The 19,017-nt window shown below is 38.2% G+C and overlaps 3 protein-coding genes across 4 annotated transcripts; 2 read left to right on the forward strand and 1 right to left on the reverse strand.

Annotated features, from left to right (window-relative positions):
- The first annotated feature begins 9,099 nt into the window (after window positions 1-9,099).
- LOC130503166 (B3 domain-containing protein REM7-like) lies at window positions 9,100-9,993 on the forward strand. The gene is made up of 2 exons (XM_056997836.1): window positions 9,100-9,462; window positions 9,552-9,993. The coding sequence occupies exons 1-2, from the start codon at window positions 9,400-9,402 to the stop codon at window positions 9,822-9,824; spliced, it is 336 nt and encodes a 111-aa protein (XP_056853816.1). The 5' UTR covers window positions 9,100-9,399; the 3' UTR covers window positions 9,825-9,993.
- A 182-nt stretch (window positions 9,994-10,175) lies between these two features.
- On the reverse strand, window positions 10,176-14,518 carry LOC130503165 (uncharacterized). Its single transcript, XM_056997835.1, has 2 exons — window positions 10,704-14,518; window positions 10,176-10,489 (listed from the first exon to the last, which is right to left on the reverse strand). Exon 1 carries the CDS (start codon window positions 14,187-14,189, stop codon window positions 11,640-11,642), a length of 2,550 nt encoding a protein of 849 aa, XP_056853815.1. The 5' UTR covers window positions 14,190-14,518; the 3' UTR covers window positions 10,176-10,489; window positions 10,704-11,639.
- Window positions 14,519-14,833: 315 nt separating this feature from the next.
- On the forward strand, window positions 14,834-17,618 carry LOC130503163 (protein WVD2-like 5). Of its 2 annotated transcripts, XM_056997833.1 has the most exons (9): window positions 14,834-14,919; window positions 15,476-15,691; window positions 15,782-16,018; window positions 16,116-16,156; window positions 16,250-16,321; window positions 16,444-16,543; window positions 16,638-16,709; window positions 16,797-16,898; window positions 16,980-17,618. In XM_056997833.1, the coding sequence occupies exons 2-9, from the start codon at window positions 15,482-15,484 to the stop codon at window positions 17,442-17,444; spliced, it is 1,299 nt and encodes a 432-aa protein (XP_056853813.1). In that variant the 5' UTR covers window positions 14,834-14,919; window positions 15,476-15,481; the 3' UTR covers window positions 17,445-17,618. The 2 variants fall into 2 exon arrangements, with proteins under 2 accessions (XP_056853813.1, XP_056853814.1); XM_056997834.1 differs by lacking the exon at window positions 14,834-14,919 and having other exon boundaries at window positions 15,467-15,691.
- The last annotated feature ends 1,399 nt before the right edge of the window (window positions 17,619-19,017 follow it).

Below are 19,017 nucleotides of genomic sequence, written 5' to 3' on the forward strand. Positions count from 1 at the left end.
TGTTCCAATTAGCCTGTTCGGACATATGCCATTATCTTCATGATTCTTATCAAACCAGGATGAACCACGATCTAAGAAGCTTTATTTGGAACCACTAATCAGTGGAGAATAACCAGGAAGTTGAATAATCTCATAGGAGTTGTGAGTAAGAAGATATCCCACTTTCTATCCAGATGATTCCAGATTAGCCTGTTCGGACAATATGGCAATATCTTCATGATTCTTATCAAACCAGGATGAACCACGATCTAAGAAGCTTTATTTGGAACCACTAATCAGTGGAGAATAACCAGGAAGTTGAATAAATCTCATAAGTGTTGTGAGTAAGAAGATATCCCACCTTCTATCCAGATGATTCCAGATTAGCCTGTTCGGACATATGCAATTATCTTCATGATTCTTATCAAACCAGGATGAAACCACGATCTAAGAAGCTTTATTTGGAACCACTAATCAGGGAGAATAACCAGGAAGTTGAATAAATCTCATAGGAGTTGTGAGTAAGAAGATATCCCACTTTCTATCCAGATGATTCCAGATTAGCCTGTTCGGACATATGGCAATATCTTCATGATTCTTATCAAACCAGGATGAACCACGATCTAAGAAGCTTTATTTGGAACCACTAATCAGTGGAGAATAACCAGGAAGTTGAATAAATCTCATAGTGAGTTGTGAGCAAGAAGATATCCCACCTTCTATCCAGATGATTCCAGATTAGCCTGTTCGGACATATGCAATTATCTTCATGATTCTTATCAAACCAGGATGAACCACGATGTCTAAGAAGCTTTATTTGGAACCACTAATCAGTGGAGAATAACCAGGAAGTTGAATAAATCTCATAGGAGTTGTGAGTAAGAAGATATCCCACTTTCTATCCAGATGATTCCAGATTAGCCTGTTCGGACATATGGCAATATCTTCATGATTCTTATCAAACCAGGATGAACCACGATCTAAGAAGCTTTATTTGGAACCACTAATCAGTGGAGAATAACCAGGAAGTTGAATAAATCTCATAAGTGTTGTGAGTAAGAAGATATCCCACTTTCTATCCAGATGATTCCAGATTAGCCTGTTCGGACATATGCAATTATCTTCATGATTCTTATCAAACCAGGATGAACCACGATCTAAGAAGCTTTATTGGGAACCACTAATCAGTGGAGAATAACCAGGAAGTTGAATAAATCTCATAGGAGTTGTGAGTAAGAAGATATCCCACTTTCTATCCAGATGATTCCAGATTAGCCTGTTCGGACATATGGCAATATCTTCATGATTCTTATCAAACCAGGATGAACCACGATCTAAGAAGCTTTTTGGAACCACTAATCAGTGGAGAATAACCAGGAAGTTGAATAAATCTCATAGGAGTTGTGAGTAAGAAGATATCCCACTTTCTATCCAGATGATTCCAGATTAGCCTGTTCGGACATATGCAATATCTTCATGATTCTTATCAAACCAGGATGAACCACGATCTAAGAAGCTTTATTTGGAACCACTAATCAGTGGAGAATAACCAGGAAGTTGAATAAATCTCATAAGTGTTGTGAGTAAGAAGATATCCCACTTCTATCCAGATGATTCCAGATTAGCCTGTTCGGACATATGGCAATATCTTCATGATTCTTATCAAACCAGGATGAACCACGATCTAAGAAGCTTTATTTGGAACCACTAATCAGTGGAGAATAACCAGGAAGTTGAATAAATCTCATAAGTTTGTGAGTAAGAAGATATCCCACTTTCTATCCAGATGATTCCAGATTAGCCTGTTCGGACATATGGCAATATCTTCATGATTCTTATCAAACCAGGATGAACCACGATCTAAGAAGCTTTATTTGGAACCACTAATCAGTGGAGAATAACCAGGAAGTTGAATAAATCTCATAAGTGTTGTGAGTAAGAAGATATCCCACCTTCTATCCAGATGATTCCAGATTAGCCTGTTCGGACATATGCCATTATCTTCATGATTCTTATCAAACCAGGATGAACCACGATCTAAGAAGCTTTATTTGGAACCACTAATCAGTGGAGAATAACCAGGAAGTTGAATAAATCTCATAGGAGTTGTGAGTAAGAAGATATCCCACTTTCTATCCAGATGATTCCAGATTAGCCTGTTCGGACATATGGCAATATCTTCATGATTCTTATCAAACCAGGATGAACCACGATCTAAGAAGCTTTATTTGGAACCACTAATCAGTGGAGAATAACCAGGAAGTTGAATAAATCTCATAAGTGTTGTGAGTAAGAAGATATCCCACTTTCTATCCAGATGATTCCAGATTAGCCTGTTCGGACATATGCATTATCTTCATGATTCTTATCAAACCAGGATGAACCAATATCTAAGAAGCTTTATTGGGAACCACTAATCAGTGGAGAATAACCAGGAAGTTGAATAAATCTCATAGGAGTTGTGAGTAAGAAGATATCCCACTTTCTATCCAGATGATTCCAGATTAGCCTGTTCGGACATATGGCAATATCTTCATGATTCTTATCAAACCAGGATGAACCACGATCTAAGAAGCTTTATTTGGAACCACTAATCAGTGGAGAATAACCAGGAAGTTGAATAAATCTCATAGTGAGTTGTGAGCAAGAAGATATCCCACCTTTCTATCCAGATGATTCCAGATTAGCCTGTTCGGACATATGCAATTATCTTCATGATTCTTATCAAACCAGGATGAACCACGATCTAAGAAGCTTTATTTGGAACCACTAATCAGTGGAGAATAACCAGGAAGTTGAATAAATCTCATAGGAGTTGTGAGTAAGAAGATATCCCACTTTCTATCCAGATGATTCCAGATTAGCCTGTTCGGACATATGGCAATATCTTCATGATTCTTATCAAACCAGGATGAACCACGATCTAAGAAGCTTTATTTGGAACCACTAATCAGTGGAGAATAACCAGGAAGTTGAATAAATCTCATAAGTGTTGTGAGTAAGAAGATATCCCACCTTCTATCCAGATGATTCCAGATTAGCCTGTTCGGACATATGCAATTATCTTCATGATTCTTATCAAACCAGGATGAACCATATCTAAGAAGCTTTATTTGGAACCACTAATCAGTGGAGAATAACCAGGAAGTTGAATAAATCTCATAGGAGTTGTGAGTAAGAAGATATCCCACTTTCTATCCAGATGATTCCAGATTAGCCTGTTCGGACATATGGCAATATCTTCATGATTCTTATCAAACCAGGATGAACCACGATCTAAGAAGCTTTATTTGGAACCACTAATCAGTGGAGAATAACCAGGAAGTTGAATAAATCTCATAAGTGTTGTGAGCAAGAAGATATCCCACCTTCTATCCAGATGATTCCAGATTAGCCTGTTCGGACATATGCCATTATCTTCATGATTCTTATCAAACCAGGATGAACCACGATCTAAGAAGCTTTATTTGGAACCACTAATCAGTGGAGAATAACCAGGAAGTTGAATAAATCTCATAGGAGTTGTGAGTAAGAAGATATCCCACTTTCTATCCAGATGATTCCAGATTAGCCTGTTCGGACATATGGCAATATCTTCATGATTCTTATCAAACCAGGATGAACCACGATCTAAGAAGCTTTATTTGGAACCACTAATCAGTGGAGAATAACCAGGAAGTTGAATAAATCTCATAAGTGTTGTGAGTAAGAAGATATCCCACTTTCTATCCAGATGATTCCAGATTAGCCTGTTCGGACATATGGCAATATCTTCATGATTCTTATCAAACCAGGATGAACCACGATCTAAGAAGCTTTATTTGGAACCACTAATCAGTGGAGAATAACCAGGAAGTTGAATAAATCTCATAAGTGTTGTGAGCAAGAAGATATCCCACCTTCTATCCAGATGATTCCAGATTAGCCTGTTCGGACATATGCCATTATCTTCATGATTCTTATCAAACCAGGATGAACCACGATCTAAGAAGCTTTATTTGGAACCACTAATCAGTGGAGAATAACCAGGAAGTTGAATAAATCTCATAGGAGTTGTGAGTAAGAAGATATCCACTTTCTATCCAGATGATTCCAGATTAGCCTGTTCGGACATATGGCAATATCTTCATGATTCTTATCAAACCAGGATGAACCACGATCTAAGAAGCTTTATTTGGAACCACTAATCAGTGGAGAATAACCAGGAAGTTGAATAAATCTCATAGGAGTTGTGAGTAAGAAGATATCCCACTTTCTATCCAGATGATTCCAGATTAGCCTGTTCGGACATATGGCAATATCTTCATGATTCTTATCAAACCAGGATGAACCAATCTAAGAAGCTTTATTGGGAACCACTAATCAGTGGAGAATAACCAGGAAGTTGAATAAATCTCATAGGAGTTGTGAGTAAGAAGATATCCCACTTTCTATCCAGATGATTCCAGATTAGCCTGTTCGGACATATGGCAATATCTTCATGATTCTTATCAAACCAGGATGAACCACGATCTAAGAAGCTTTATTTGGAACCACTAATCAGTGGAGAATAACCAGGAAGTTGAATAAATCTCATAAGTGTTGTGAGCAAGAAGATATCCCACCTTCTATCCAGATGATTCCAGATTAGCCTGTTCGGACATATGCCAATATCTTCATGATTCTTATCAAACCAGGATGAACCACGATCTAAGAAGCTTTATTTGGAACCACTAATCAGTGGAGAATAACCAGGAAGTTGAATAAATCTCATAAGTTGTGAGTAAGAAGATATCCCACCTTCTATCCAGATGATTCCAGATTAGCCTGTTCGGACATATGGCAATATCTTCATGATTCTTATCAAACCAGGATGAACCACGATCTAAGAAGCTTTATTTGGAACCACTAATCAGTGGAGAATAACCAGGAAGTTGAATAAATCTCATAGGAGTTGTGAGTAAGAAGATATCCCACTTTCTATCCAGATGATTCCAGATTAGCCTGTTCGGACATATGCCATTATCTTCATGATTCTTATCAAACCAGGATGAACCACGATCTAAGAAGCTTTATTTGGAACCACTAATCAGTGGAGAATAACCAGGAAGTTGAATAAATCTCATAGGAGTTGTGAGTAAGAAGATATCCCACTTTCTATCCAGATGATTCCAGATTAGCCTGTTCGGACATATGGCAATATCTTCATGATTCTTATCAAACCAGGATGAACCACGATCTAAGAAGCTTTATTTGGAACCACTAATCAGTGGAGAATAACCAGGAAGTTGAATAAATCTCATAAGTGTTGTGAGCAAGAAGATATCCCACCTTCTATCCAGATGATTCCAGATTAGCCTGTTCGGACATATGCAATTATCTTCATGATTCTTATCAAACCAGGATGAACCAATCTAAGAAGCTTTATTTGGAACCACTAATCAGTGGAGAATAACCAGGAAGTTGAATAAATCTCATAGGAGTTGTGAGTAAGAAGATATCCCACTTTCTATCCAGATGATTCCAGATTAGCCTGTTCGGACATATGGCAATATCTTCATGATTCTTATCAAACCAGGATGAACCACGATCTAAGAAGCTTTATTTGGAACCACTAATCAGTGGAGAATAACCAGGAAGTTGAATAAATCTCATAAGTGTTGTGAGTAAGAAGATATCCCACCTTCTATCCAGATGATTCCAGATTAGCCTGTTCGGACATATGCAATATCTTCATGATTCTTATCAAACCAGGATGAACCACGATCTAAGAAGCTTTATTTGGAACCACTAATCAGTGGAGAATAACCAGGAAGTTGAATAAATCTCATAGGAGTTGTGAGTAAGAAGATATCCCACCTTCTATCCAGATGATTCCAGATTAGCCTGTTCGGACATATGGCAATTCTTCATGATTCTTATCAAACCAGGATGAACCACGATCTAAGAAGCTTTATTTGGAACCACTAATCAGTGGAGAATAACCAGGAAGTTGAATAAATCTCATAGGTGTTGTGAGTAAGAAGATATCCCACCTTCTATCCAGATGATTCCAGATTAGCCTGTTCGGACATATGCAATTATCTTCATGATTCTTATCAAACCAGGATGAACCAATATCTAAGAAGCTTTATTTGGAACCACTAATCAGTGGAGAATAACCAGGAAGTTGAATAAATCTCATAGGAGTTGTGAGTAAGAAGATATCCCACTTTCTATCCAGATGATTCCAGATTAGCCTGTTCGGACATATGCAATATCTTCATGATTCTTATCAAACCAGGATGAACCACGATCTAAGAAGCTTTATTTGGAACCACTAATCAGTGGAGAATAACCAGGAAGTTGAATAAATCTCATAGGAGTTGTGAGTAAGAAGATATCCACTTTCTATCCAGATGATTCCAGATTAGCCTGTTCGGACATATGGCAATATCTTCATGATTCTTATCAAACCAGGATGAACCACGATCTAAGAAGCTTTATTGGAACCACTAATCAGTGGAGAATAACCAGGAAGTTGAATAAATCTCATAAGTGTTGTGAGTAAGAAGATATCCCACTTTCTATCCAGATGATTCCAGATTAGCCTGTTCGGACATATGGCAATATCTTCATGATTCTTATCAAACCAGGATGAACCACGATCTAAGAAGCTTTATTTGGAACCACTAATCAGTGGAGAATAACCAGGAAGTTGAATAAATCTCATAAGTGTTGTGAGTAAGAAGATATCCCACCTTCTATCCAGATGATTCCAGATTAGCCTGTTCGGACATATGGCAATATCTTCATGATTCTTATCAAACCAGGATGAACCACGATCTAAGAAGCTTTATTTTGGAACCACTAATCAGTGGAGAATAACCAGGAAGTTGAATAAATCTCATAAGTGTTGTGAGCAAAGGAAGATCAGGAAGAGGAAAAGAGAAGGAAAAGAAGATAGGAAAAAAAAGATATCCCACTTTCTATCCAGATGATTCCAGATTAGCCTGTTCGGACATATGCCATTATCTTCATGATTCTTATCAAACAGGATGAACCACGATCTAAGAAGCTTTATTTGGAACCACTAATCAGTGGAGAATAACCAGGAAGTTGAATAAATCTCATAGGAGTTGTGAGTAAGAAGATATCCCACTTTCTATCCAGATGATTCCAGATTAGCCTGTTCGGACATATGGCAATATCTTCATGATTCTTATCAAACCAGGATGAACCACGATCTAAGAAGCTTTATTTGGAACCACTAATCAGTGGAGAATAACCAGGAAGTTGAATAAATCTCATAAGTGTTGTGAGTAAGAAGATATCCCACTTCTATCCAGATGATTCCAGATTAGCCTGTTCGGACATACCATTATCTTCATGATTCTTATCAAACCAGGATGAACCAATATCTAAGAAGCTTTATTGGGAACCACTAATCAGTGGAGAATAACCAGGAAGTTGAATAAATCTCATAGGAGTTGTGAGTAAGAAGATATCCCACTTTCTATCCAGATGATTCCAGATTAGCCTGTTCGGCCATATGGCATTATCTTCTTGATTCTTATCCAACCAGGATGAACCACGATCTAAGAAGCTTTATTTGGAACCACTAATCAGTGGAGAATAACCAGGAAGTTGAATAAATCTCATAAGAGTTGTGAGCAAGAAGATATCCCACTTTCTATCCAGATGATTCCAGATTAGCCTGTTCGGACATATGGCAATGTCTTTATGATTCTTATCAAACCAGGATGAACCACGATCTAAGAAGCTTTATTTGGAACCACTAATCAGTGGAGAATAACCAGGAAGTTGAATAAATCTCATAAGTTTTGTGAGCAAGAAGATATCCCACCTTCTATCCAGATGATTCCAGATTAGCCTGTTCGGACATATGGCAATATCTTCATGATTCTTATCAAACCAGGATGAACCCAATATGTAAGAAGCTTGATTGGGAACCACTAATCAGTGGAGAATAACCAGGAAGTTGAATAAATCTCATAGGAGTTGTGAGTAAGAAGATATCACACTTTCTATCCAGATGATTCAGATTAGCCTGTTCGGACATATGGCAATATCTTCATGATTCTTATCAAGCCAGGATGAACCACGATCTAAGAAGCTTTAATTGGAACCACTAATCAGTGGAAAATAACCAGGAAGTTGAATAAATCTCATAAGTGTTGTGAGCAAGAAGATATCCCACCTTCTATCCAAAGGGACATCATCTCCTATACCCACCCAGCTATATCTCTAATCTCCGTAAGACATGAAAACAAAACAAAAATGAAAAGTTAAATAAAAAGCCGAAAATTACATTTAACCCTAGAAAATTTGAAGTATTTACCGGTTGTACCTACCTTAACCGAAGGAATAACCGAATTGAGTTGGACCACGAACCAATCCCTAATTTCGATCCGAAATTAAAACCTAACCGTCCAAAAACCGAATTGTACCAATTTCCTTTCTCCATTTCCCAAACCATCCCCCCGATTCTCCCCCATTTTCCCTTTTCTTCCATTTTCCCTTCGGCGACACAACCGAGGGAGACCACCAGCGACGGCCAATCCCACCAAAGAGGAGACCAGCGACGGCCAATCCCACCGATAGCGACACAACTGAAAGTATGTCTTACTCGTCGGTTCTGTTTCTCCATCGATCAAGTTTACCTCGGATGGAGAAAACGTCATCTTTGTTTAAGGTTGCTTATGGTTTTTTAGATGGCAATCCCATGGCAACACCACCAAATGGTTAATTAAGTAGCTTAGGGTTTTTTAGATTCGGTCCATCGATGGAGTGACGGCTTTGCTTAGCGTATTTGATTGATTGAGTTCATGAATTAGCTCTGTTGATCGAGTTCATGATGCTAGTTTTGGTTATATCGAGTTCATGATGCTTGATTGAGAATTTTATGCTAGCTCAGTCAATGGAGTTCATGATGCTTGATTGAGTTCATTTGGTAGTTTTCGGTTATAGCAAATGGTCAAATAAAACTGAAAATTGAGAATTTTATGCTAGCTCAGTCGATGGAGTTCATGATGCTTGATTGAGTTCATTTGCTAGTTCTCGGTTATAGCAAATGGTCAAATAAAACTGAAAATTGAGAATTTTATGGTAGCTCAGTCGATGGAGTTCATGATGCTTGATTGAGTTCATTTGCTAGTTTTCGGTTATAGCAAATGGTCAAATTAAACTGAAAATTGAGAATTTTATGGTAGCTCATTCGATGGAGTTCATGATGCTTGATTGAGTTCATTTGCTAGTTTTCTTTTATAGCAAATGGTCGAATTAAACTGAAAATGATATAGATTTGGTCTGTGACTTTAGCAAGTTCCTTGACATGCAAAATGATTTGTCTAACTTTGTCTAGCTTTTGTTTCTTGATTGATTTGGTCCGTGATTTGTCTAACTTAGTTGATTTGTCTAACTTTTGTTTCTTGTTTGCAGATGGCGCAACCGCAAGAACTTCATTTCTTCCAACCTTTGCTTCCTGGATTCCAGACTTACTTGGTAAACACACTTTCTCTATTGCCTTTTCTTGATTGCAAGAACCTGATTTCTTCCTTGTTTGTGTAACTTACCTCAAATCTTGATTGCAGACAATACCCATTGTATTTTTCTCCAAGCACATCCAAGGGAAGACGAATGGGAACACATGGACACTAACATCCGACGCTACGGATCAAACATGGCAAGTGATACAAGAAGAGAGGCGACTCACCCGAGGTTGGAAGGAGTTCGCTGAGGCACATGACCTTCGAATAGGAGACATTGTCATCTTCAAACTCGAAGGTTCCATGGTCTTTCACGTCACTCCCTTTGGTCCGAGCTGCTGTGACATCCAGTACACATCTATGTTGGTTGTGACTTGATCTTAAGAGCACAATGTCTTGTGCTTTGAACTTATTTTGTGTGTCTTTTATATGTTTGCTTTTGGTACTTTGAACTTGTTATTTTGATTTGATGGTACTTTGAACTTGTTATTTTGGTTTGATGTTGCAAACTTTTAGTTAATCATTTTCATGTCAATTAGTTTCGACTTTAGCAAGTTCGTATATAGAGTTTCGAATTTTAATTAATCAATTTCACGTCCTGAATCATGATATAGATTTGGTCTGTGACTTTTAGTTAATCATTTTCGACTTTTAGTTAATCATTTTCTTGATTTTGGTTTGATGTTGCAAACTTGTTATTTTCGTATAATGTCACAAGACACACGCATAGAGAAGTAAACCACAAAACACATAAACATTAGATAGATAGTTTAAGTCATAAGACACACACATAGAGAAAGAAAGTAGCAACATAGATCAAAGTACCATCATACGACGTAGAACAACAACAACAACATCCCCAAGAACAACTTAGAACAACAACAACTTAGAGCAACAAGATGGGATCATGGACGGTGAAGTTGGTAAAGCTGAGACTTGAGGCGATCAATCTCCTCAGCCATCTCTTCGACACGGTGTACTAACTTTGTAACTTCGTCCTGAATCGCGAACACCCACGGCGTACGAAAGTGGAGACCATTATTCTGCACAAGTTTTATCACAAGTTATACAAGTTTCTCAGGTTTTCCAGTTTAACAAGTTTTACAAGTTTTACCAGTTTTCCAGTTTTCCAGTTTTCCAGTTTTCCAGTTTTCCAGTTTTCCAGTTTTCCAGTTTTTCCAGTTTTCCAGTTTTCCTAGTTTTCCTAGTTTTCCTAGTTATACAAGCTTTACCAGTTTTGCACGACATGAAAATTACCTCAAAGTTTTTGCAGGTGAAGTACCTCCTTCCAGGTTGCGTATCAAAATCATTGGGAAACTTGTTACAGGGAGATACCTCAGGAATGATACCTCCACCACACGGGCACTTGGTCGGGACGCCGTACTCCGCATCAGCCACGAAACCAAGCATGTCGTTGTGTCTCTTCAAGGCCTTCATGTGACTGTACTCCTCTTCGGGATGAGTCATGCTTCAGTTCTTACTGTCAGAGAGAAATGGGAGAAACCGAAAGAGATCGAGAGAGAGGAATGAGGGATGGAGTGGGGGAGTGGAGAGAGAGAGATGGATCGATGGGATCAATAAAGAGATGGAGTGGAGACAGAGAGATGGGACGTGACATAGAGAAAAATAATGAAAATAGTTAAAATAATTAAAATAATTATTTTCCCTCATATGTTTTGGCGCCAATGTAATTTCATTTCCCTCCCCGAAATTTGTTCTTAGTTTTACATAAGATACTAGTTTTACGAGATTTGCTCATAGTTGTACTTTCTGTGGTTTATAATTTATTCAGTGTTACCAATGCTTTCAGTTTGGTTTTCTTGTTTTACTTTCGATTTTAGTACTTGAACATGATATTTATCTTGTTTACTGCACAAATATTTGGGAAACAAACATTATCTGATAATCTCTTTTGTGACATGTTCTTCATTCACAAAGTGTGAGTGAAACTATAAGGCTTATTATGGAGATAGTAAGAGTTTTCATAATTTTTGAAAAACGTTTTGAAAAAAATATGTTTAATTGAATTATTAGTTAGACTAGAGTAATCATAATAGTAAATGTCATAATAATAATAATGTCACACTCGAAACACAATGCAGTTTTACAAAGAAGATAAAATAGTTTTCCAGAGTTTTCCAAAAACATACAAATAACCATTTCCAAATAACAGCCAATTGAAACCAATCGTGGTTAGGCCGTGTTCTGCTCTGAAGTGCTTGAACCATTTCCAAATAACAGCCAATTGAAACCAAAATTTTGCCTAGGCCGCTTTTTGTTTTGTGTCCTCCTACGGCGTTCTCCACCAGATGGAAGTCTATTAACTCTTTTCCTTCCCTTACGCTTGATAGGATCCGGAGGTATGATCTTCAGCTCCCTGATGTGATCCGGGACTTCCCATACAGACATGTCTGGCACAGCATAAATTGTCCTCCAATACGCCAATGACCACAGTTCCGTCCAATAGTATTTTGAGCACAACTCATGATATACTATGTTGATATCACGGCTCCTACCACCCCCACTATCCACCTGATTAGTGTAATAGATGTAAGCAGCCAGTCCGTGCAGACAAGGAATCTTTTCATAATCCCACACCTTGCAAGTACAAGTTTTGGCAATCAAGTTCGTCAAAAACATCTTCCCATTACTATCCTTTACCTCGTACTCTAGCTCATAACTATTAAGCTCCCGCACAGGTAGCGTTCGCGCAAGAACCCATAGATCGTGCAAGTAGTTCTCAACCAGAGGCACTAGCTTGGTACCCAATGATTGTGAAACAGCATCCTTCCGACGTTGATTAAACCAATCAGAGAATGTCCTAATGATACAATCCAGCATTGGTATCAAGGCCCACCTCCTTGCCTCTCTAAACACTTTGTTCATTGATTCCACGCTGTTGCTTGTGTCCAAGTTGTACCTGTCACGGGGGAAAAAAACCCTTGCCCATTTGTCTTTTTCAGTTTTCTCCTCCACATACGTGTAAGCTGAAGGGAACCTTAGCTTAAATTTTTCGTAAGCAGCATTGAAATCAGCCATTGTATACATCTTTCCCAGCTCCATGAATCTATGCCCGACTACATCTTTGTTGACGTTAGAAGCATGCCCTTTAACATTTTCCTTCAAATGCCATAAACAATGACCATGGTGAGCCTGAGGGTACACGTTTGCTATGGCAAATATCAGACTTGCATTTCTATCACTCATGAAAACCAGTTCAGAAGAGTCTGGTATAACGCTTCTAAGCATCTCAAAAAACCAGGTCCAACTAGCATGATTCTCTCCATCAAGTACAGCAAACGCAAGTGGATAGCAATGACGGTTAGGATCTTGAGCTTTGGCAAAAATTAGAACACCCCCATATCCGTTCTTCAGCCATGTTGCATCGACAACAATCACTTTTCTCATAACTGCAAACCCTTCAATGCAAGCTCCCAACGCTATGAAGAGGTACTTGAATTTACCTGAGTCATCCAATTTCACACTAGTTTTTGTTCCCGTGTTCATTTGCTCTAACATGTACAAATAGCTATACATCATCCTGTAGCTATCTTCCGGACTACCACGTGTATCACAAGAAGCCAAATTCTTTCCACGCAATGCTGTGGAGTAGGATATCATGACACCAAGTTTGGACTTAACCAGAGCCTTAATATCTTTTGGAGTTGGAGTTTGCACATCTCCTGGGAATTCCTCATTCAAAAAACTTGCCACTACTTCTGCTGACGCTCTTCTCTTGTCGTTGCTGTCACTTTGTTGTGTCCGCGAGCATGTATGCATCTTCGTGTAGCTTTTTATTGAGAAAATTTCCGTCCCACCAATCCCTGAAGCTCGTATTACCCATTTGCAGTCAGCTTGCGAACATGTTATCACCAATCGATTTCGATCAGACTTTTTAGTGACATAACGATAACATTCACTATATGCAGCTCTATCCACCATCTCCTGAATTGCCTTCTTACTTGGAAATTCGTCATGTTTATTGAGACTCAAACCATCGGCCCATTCCTCTATACAACTACTCCGTACTATTGCAGGTGGCTCTTCAACATACTTATCGGCGGTTGGATGTACGGTTTCATTCTCCGCAGCCGTATCAGTCTCCGCAGCCGTATCAGTCTCCGCAGCCGTTTCATTCTCCGCAGCCGTATCAGTCTCCGCAGCCGTATCAGTCTCCGCAGCCGTATCAGTCTCCGCAGCCGTTTCATTCTCTGCAGCCGTATCATTCTCCATACCAGTATCAGTCTCCGCAGCCGTATTAGTCTCCATACCAGTGTCAGTCTCCTTACCAGTACCAGTCTCCATAGCACGCACCTCGTTATTCTCTTGGTTCTCACCAACGTACAATGTAATTGCATTAGGTCCAACTTCATGTTCCAATAGCTGCAAATCGTTGTAGTTCATACCAACAGAACGTTTACCCGCTATCGAAAGTCTATCTTGTGGTCTCGGTCCCGACCTTTCACTACTCTCCACAACCAAAAGACATCTTTGGTTCTCTTTATCGACACTTCCGAGGTAAACATAAAGATCGTCATCATCAGCAATAGTTACAGCTTTCTGGCAACGTCTCACCATCGGAATGTAGCTCAATTTCAGTTTTTCCTTACTTTCATCCAACCCAAGCTTCTTATACATCTTTTCTTGTAACATTGACAACGTCACATCCTCCACTGATGCCTTCACAGATATACCATACATGCAGTCTTCATATGTAAAATGTACGAATACGTTATTGGTCATTGTATCCTGCCAAAAATATCGCACAAGATCAACACAGTTATACCAGTTGTTCGAGTTTTCCTAGTTATTCCACTTTTCCCAGTTTTCCAACAATAATCCAAAACACTAAGGTTTCGAATCGCATCTATCAACGTTTAATTCAACCACATTAATGCATTTTATACCAAATCGCTATACTAATTGACCCATCAACTAAACAATGCCGTTGTGCATTGCTCCTAGCTCGATTCCAAATACATGCATTTCTCAAGAGAAGTTGGGGGTCCTGAGTTTACCTGCAATACCCAACTCTATTTGCGCCGATGGAATGCTAGACCTCCGGAAACACTTTGAAAATGGAGGAGAAGGAGAGAAACTGCGGCGACAGAGCCGGATGGAGCCCCGATGGGGGAGCTGCGGGGAGGTAGAGGAGACGGGAGACCCACCACGGAGCTTCGGTTTTTTTTTAATTTAGCTTTTCTCAATTAATTTTTTTTTTTATAAAACCATTAACCAAACTTCCCAAACCAACGATTTCCAATCACAAACCCAACCCAATCACATTACAATTTTCGGTTTTCATTCAACAAACCAAGGTCAGTTTAGTCTTTCCACAATTCATTAAAGAGGTATGGGTATAGATGATTTTAGTGGGTATAGGAGATTGAGTGATGAGGAAGATGGGCAAAGGAGATGATGTCCCCTATTTTACCTTCAATGGATGCTTGATTTGCTCTGGTAACTGCGTTTGGTGAGTAACACGTGCTCTTCTAGTTTTTTGTTTGTTTGTCTTCTTGTTTTTTCTTTGTTTGGTTGCTGTGGAAAATGGCGGAACTTCTGATGAGTCTGAGGAAGTTATCTACTTGTTCGTTTTCGATGGCTTAGGTTTAGAGTGTCGGTAGATCCAAAGTTGAAGCTGTTTTACTTCAGTACCCATGACTAGTGAGCTTACCACAAGATTTAGCCTTTTCTGATTTTAGATTTATTTTTTCTCTGATCTGTTTACTTAGATCGATTCAGGAACTAAGCAGTGAGTAGGGGTTTTCTGGGTTTTGTGGAAAGTTTTAAACTTTACTTGCAAGGCCTGATTTTTTGGGGGAATGTATGTGTTGTCTGCGGATCCATCAATTCATAAACCCTAGAAAAGCACTTTGATTTGATTTTGTGGAAACAGCTTTGTTCGCTGTTGATTGGTTTTACATTACAATGCTCTTTCTTAAACATTATAAACTTATCTGCTCAGGAACTTGATTACCTTTTTTCTTTTTGTCTCTTCACTTACATTAGTGTTAGTTCCATATTTGTAGTTTACTATGGATCCTGAAAGTATCATGGCTGCTGCTGATGGGACGGACTCTGCTCTTGCAAATGGTGGTTTAGTAGCAGTGGAAGATGTTGGTATTGAAGGAAATGGTGTTGATTCTGGGGAGACCTTGGATACTGCTTCAGATAGTCAGAATGAGAATTCCGGAGACAGTTTCAATTTGGATGCAGTTAAGCAGTCCAAAGAGGCAGCAGCTGAGGTTTGTAACTCCTGGGTGGTTTGTCTACTCGTCCTTTAGAATAAACAGCTATGACTAACATTTGTGTGTTTTGTCTCTTTTACTATTTAGGGCACACAAATTGAAAATGTAGAAGATCCAAAGCATGTTAAAGGCGAAAAAGCTCAACGGAAGCTAAAGCATGAGAAACTCCCAGGTGGTAAGAATGTTCCATCAGTACATGTCAAAAAGACCAAAGGTGCAGTTGCTAAAGTGGCAGCACCAAATGGTTCTGTTGCTCCTAATGCACACACAACAAAGTCTCTAAAGAAAACATCATCCAATGGTAGAGCTGCTCAAGTAACGGAGGTAATCATCCCTCAGAGTTCGCTTCTATGTTTTATTTGCATATTCTTGTATGATCTGTTTTCTTTTCTTATTTCTGGTATCTTCGTTTTCATATCAGCATGGAAAGCAAGACTCTGCACCAGCAGAAAGCGCCACCGGGTACAGACATTGGTTATAAGTCTTGTCATTAGTATCATTTAGTCTCTTAGCAATCCTTGAAACCTGGAGATTTGTTTTCTCTCTTTGATACAGGGACAAGGTGAAACCAAAGCCTCAAAAGAAACAAGCCAATGAGACATCTGAAGATGATACTCAGTCTTCCAAGTATTACTTTCACCTTTTTATATATACCATCTCTTCTTTCTTGTAGCAAGCTGAGGCCTTTCTGCATTTTTGAGTCTCAGTTTTAACAATTTTATGTTGATTTTGACTTTCTGGTTTCACAGTAGCCCCAAGGCAGACGATGGCAAACCTCGTAAAGTTGGTGCACTTCCAAATTATGGATTCAGTTTCAAATGTGACCAACGGGCTGAGAAGAGAAGAGAGGTTTGTGTTGCTTGAACTTCTGATTCAATATACCTGTCCTCTCTCGAGAAACATGTTTTGAAAATAGCGATGTTTCTGCTTTCTCATGGTGCAGTTCTATGTTAAGCTTGAGGAAAAGACTCATGCGAAAGAAGAGGAAATTAACAACATGCAAGCCAAGTCCAAGGTTAGTCTTCTAAGCCCTTCTTCTTTTGTCATAGTATTCTGGACCTATTCTTGTTAAAAGCAAAACTCCTGGTTCGCTCGCTCACAGGAAACAGAAGAAGCTGAGCTTAGGAAGCTGAGGAAGAGCTTGAACTTCAAAGCCACACCCATGCCTAGCTTTTCTCAGCCGCCTAAAACAGAGTTAAAGAAGGTATTTCTGCTCTCTACTCAACCAGGATGGTACTTTTATAATGAAGTAGTAAATTCTCTTTGTTATTTACTTCCCAAGTAGATACCACCAACAAGACCCAAATCTCCAAAACTAGGACGAAAGAAGACTGATTCTGAAGAAACTCAAACCCCTCGCGTCGCTAGGCTGAGCCTAGATGAGAAAGCCTCTAGGGATAACCCAGCTTCTAAGGGAACTGTGGCAACAGTTGATCTCAAGAAGCAGCCGTTGCGCAAGTCACTTCCAAGATTGCCATCTCAGAAAACAGCTCTCCCTGATGGAAAACCCGCCACAACCTCATCAAAGGGGAAACCTGAAATAAGAAAGAAGCTTGAAAAAGAAGCAGAAACCCAAAAGCAGTCTTCAAGTCCCATAGAAGAGGAGGTAGCACAAGTGACTGCATCACCCGATGCTGATGAAGAAGACTCGCATGAGACTGTATGTCCAAGGATGGATGAAGACAGAGCAGAGTCCATTGAGGTGTCTGAAGCGGTTGCAGTTGAGCATAAAGAGCTCTGCGTTAATTAAGGAGGACAAGAGGAACTTGAAAGCATGTAATAGTTATATATATATTCTTCGACCAAAACTTGTTTGAGAAGAAATGGGTAAAAGAGTGAAAAGAGTCATGTGTCCGGTTCTAAAGCTTGCTGCTTTTAAATATTTCTTTGTTTGAGGTTAATGTTTTAAATCTTTTATGTTGTACTAGGGTTAGCCCGCCCTGCGGGCGGGTTGGTAACTGAAATATATCAAAACATTTATTAAATATTTCAAAATATTTAGTCTAATTTAAGTTGTATGTATTCTTTAAATTATAATACCTAATTAAAATTATAATTGTTCGTCACTTAAATTTTTAATATTACAATTATGCATTTGTATATATAATATATTTGTTATCTCATATTTTCGTGTTTCACGCGTGATGTTTGCTAATTTTATCACATTTTAAATATTTATTATAAGATTTTTATATTATAATTTAACACATAGATCTATGATCTGACAAAAAAATAGTTATTTCAATTCATATTGATGCCGTTTGTTTAAAGGGGAGAGTTTTTATTGGATAAGTGTTGAGGACCCTCATACTTAACTACATACTTCTTGATCATTTGGATTTGTATTGTGCTCGTTATATACTGTTAATAAATTTGTGATAAATGCAACATAGTTATGCTTGTGATTATTCTCGAGATGATGTTTCTTTCTACGATTTTTTTTCATTATTATTTGAATTATATTTTTAATTTTTTTGTTTCATTTGTATTTAAATATATCTTAAATATACAATGAACCGATAACACAAATATATAATGGTAGGTGAATGAAAATTTTCCTTTTTATTCATGATGAACAAACTAAAATTATTTGTACTCACATTTTTGAATTATCAGAACTGAAAATTATATTCAAGAAAGCAAGCTACATGAATAAAAAGTTAATTAAATTTTTGATATGATTAAACAATATTTTATCTTGTTCATTCAAGTTTGTATGGGAAAAAAAATTATTTACAACTTATTTTTAATAGCTTTAGAATAATTGAATTATCGTTTCCAAATATAAATCAGTTATTTTTGGTTTAGTGATAAAATAAATTTATCGATCTAACTATATTAGACATCTTAATTAACATTTTTCTTTCTTCGGGCCGCCATGCAATCTTCTTGAGAAATCCTTGGATGAGAATTATTAAAATCTTGTGAAACTCAAGGGGGATAATTAATAATACAGTGACTTTCTCTAATTTATATCAAATTTGGGATGAAGTTTAACTTGGAATGATAAAAAGTCGACTGATATGGATTCTATGCAATGTGTTCTCACCATAAATAAATCGATCATGATATACTTCTACTTACTATAGCCGGCACATTTCGAAATTTACTTCCATACGCTGATATTTTTGAGTTCATGTTGCAGGTTACAGAGGAGCTTCTTGTCCATGAAGCAATGACGATTAGTCGATTACGGACTTGGAATGGCAAGATATACGCTTTTATCTCAAATGAATTAAGTTCTCGAATTCTTCCTGTCAGTTCAGTCGCAAATGATATTGGTCTTGCCCACAGACATGTTCGGTCATTGACACGGGGCTTTT

The sequence above is a fragment of the Raphanus sativus genome, unplaced genomic scaffold (assembly GCF_000801105.2).
Source record: "Raphanus sativus cultivar WK10039 unplaced genomic scaffold, ASM80110v3 Scaffold0841, whole genome shotgun sequence".
Classification (NCBI taxonomy): Eukaryota; Viridiplantae; Streptophyta; class Magnoliopsida; order Brassicales; family Brassicaceae; genus Raphanus; species Raphanus sativus.

What these genes read in the sequence shown, in the direction of transcription:
- LOC130503163 (XM_056997833.1), top strand. Translation starts at nt 15,482, where the DNA reads ATGGATCCTGAAAGTATCATGGCTGCTGCTGATGGGACGGACTCTGCT. An exon ending in GATGATACTCAGTCTTCCAA is followed by an intron (nt 16,322 to 16,443) that starts GTATTACTTTCA and finishes CTGGTTTCACAG; the next exon opens with TAGCCCCAAGGCAGACGATG. An exon ending in GGGCTGAGAAGAGAAGAGAG is followed by an intron (nt 16,544 to 16,637) that starts GTTTGTGTTGCT and finishes CTCATGGTGCAG; the next exon opens with TTCTATGTTAAGCTTGAGGA.
- LOC130503166 (XM_056997836.1), top strand. Translation starts at nt 9,400, where the DNA reads ATGGCGCAACCGCAAGAACTTCATTTCTTCCAACCTTTGCTTCCTGGA. An exon ending in CTGGATTCCAGACTTACTTG is followed by an intron (nt 9,463 to 9,551) that starts GTAAACACACTT and finishes TCTTGATTGCAG; the next exon opens with ACAATACCCATTGTATTTTT.
- LOC130503165 (XM_056997835.1), bottom strand. Translation starts at nt 14,189, where the DNA reads ATGACCAATAACGTATTCGTACATTTTACATATGAAGACTGCATGTAT.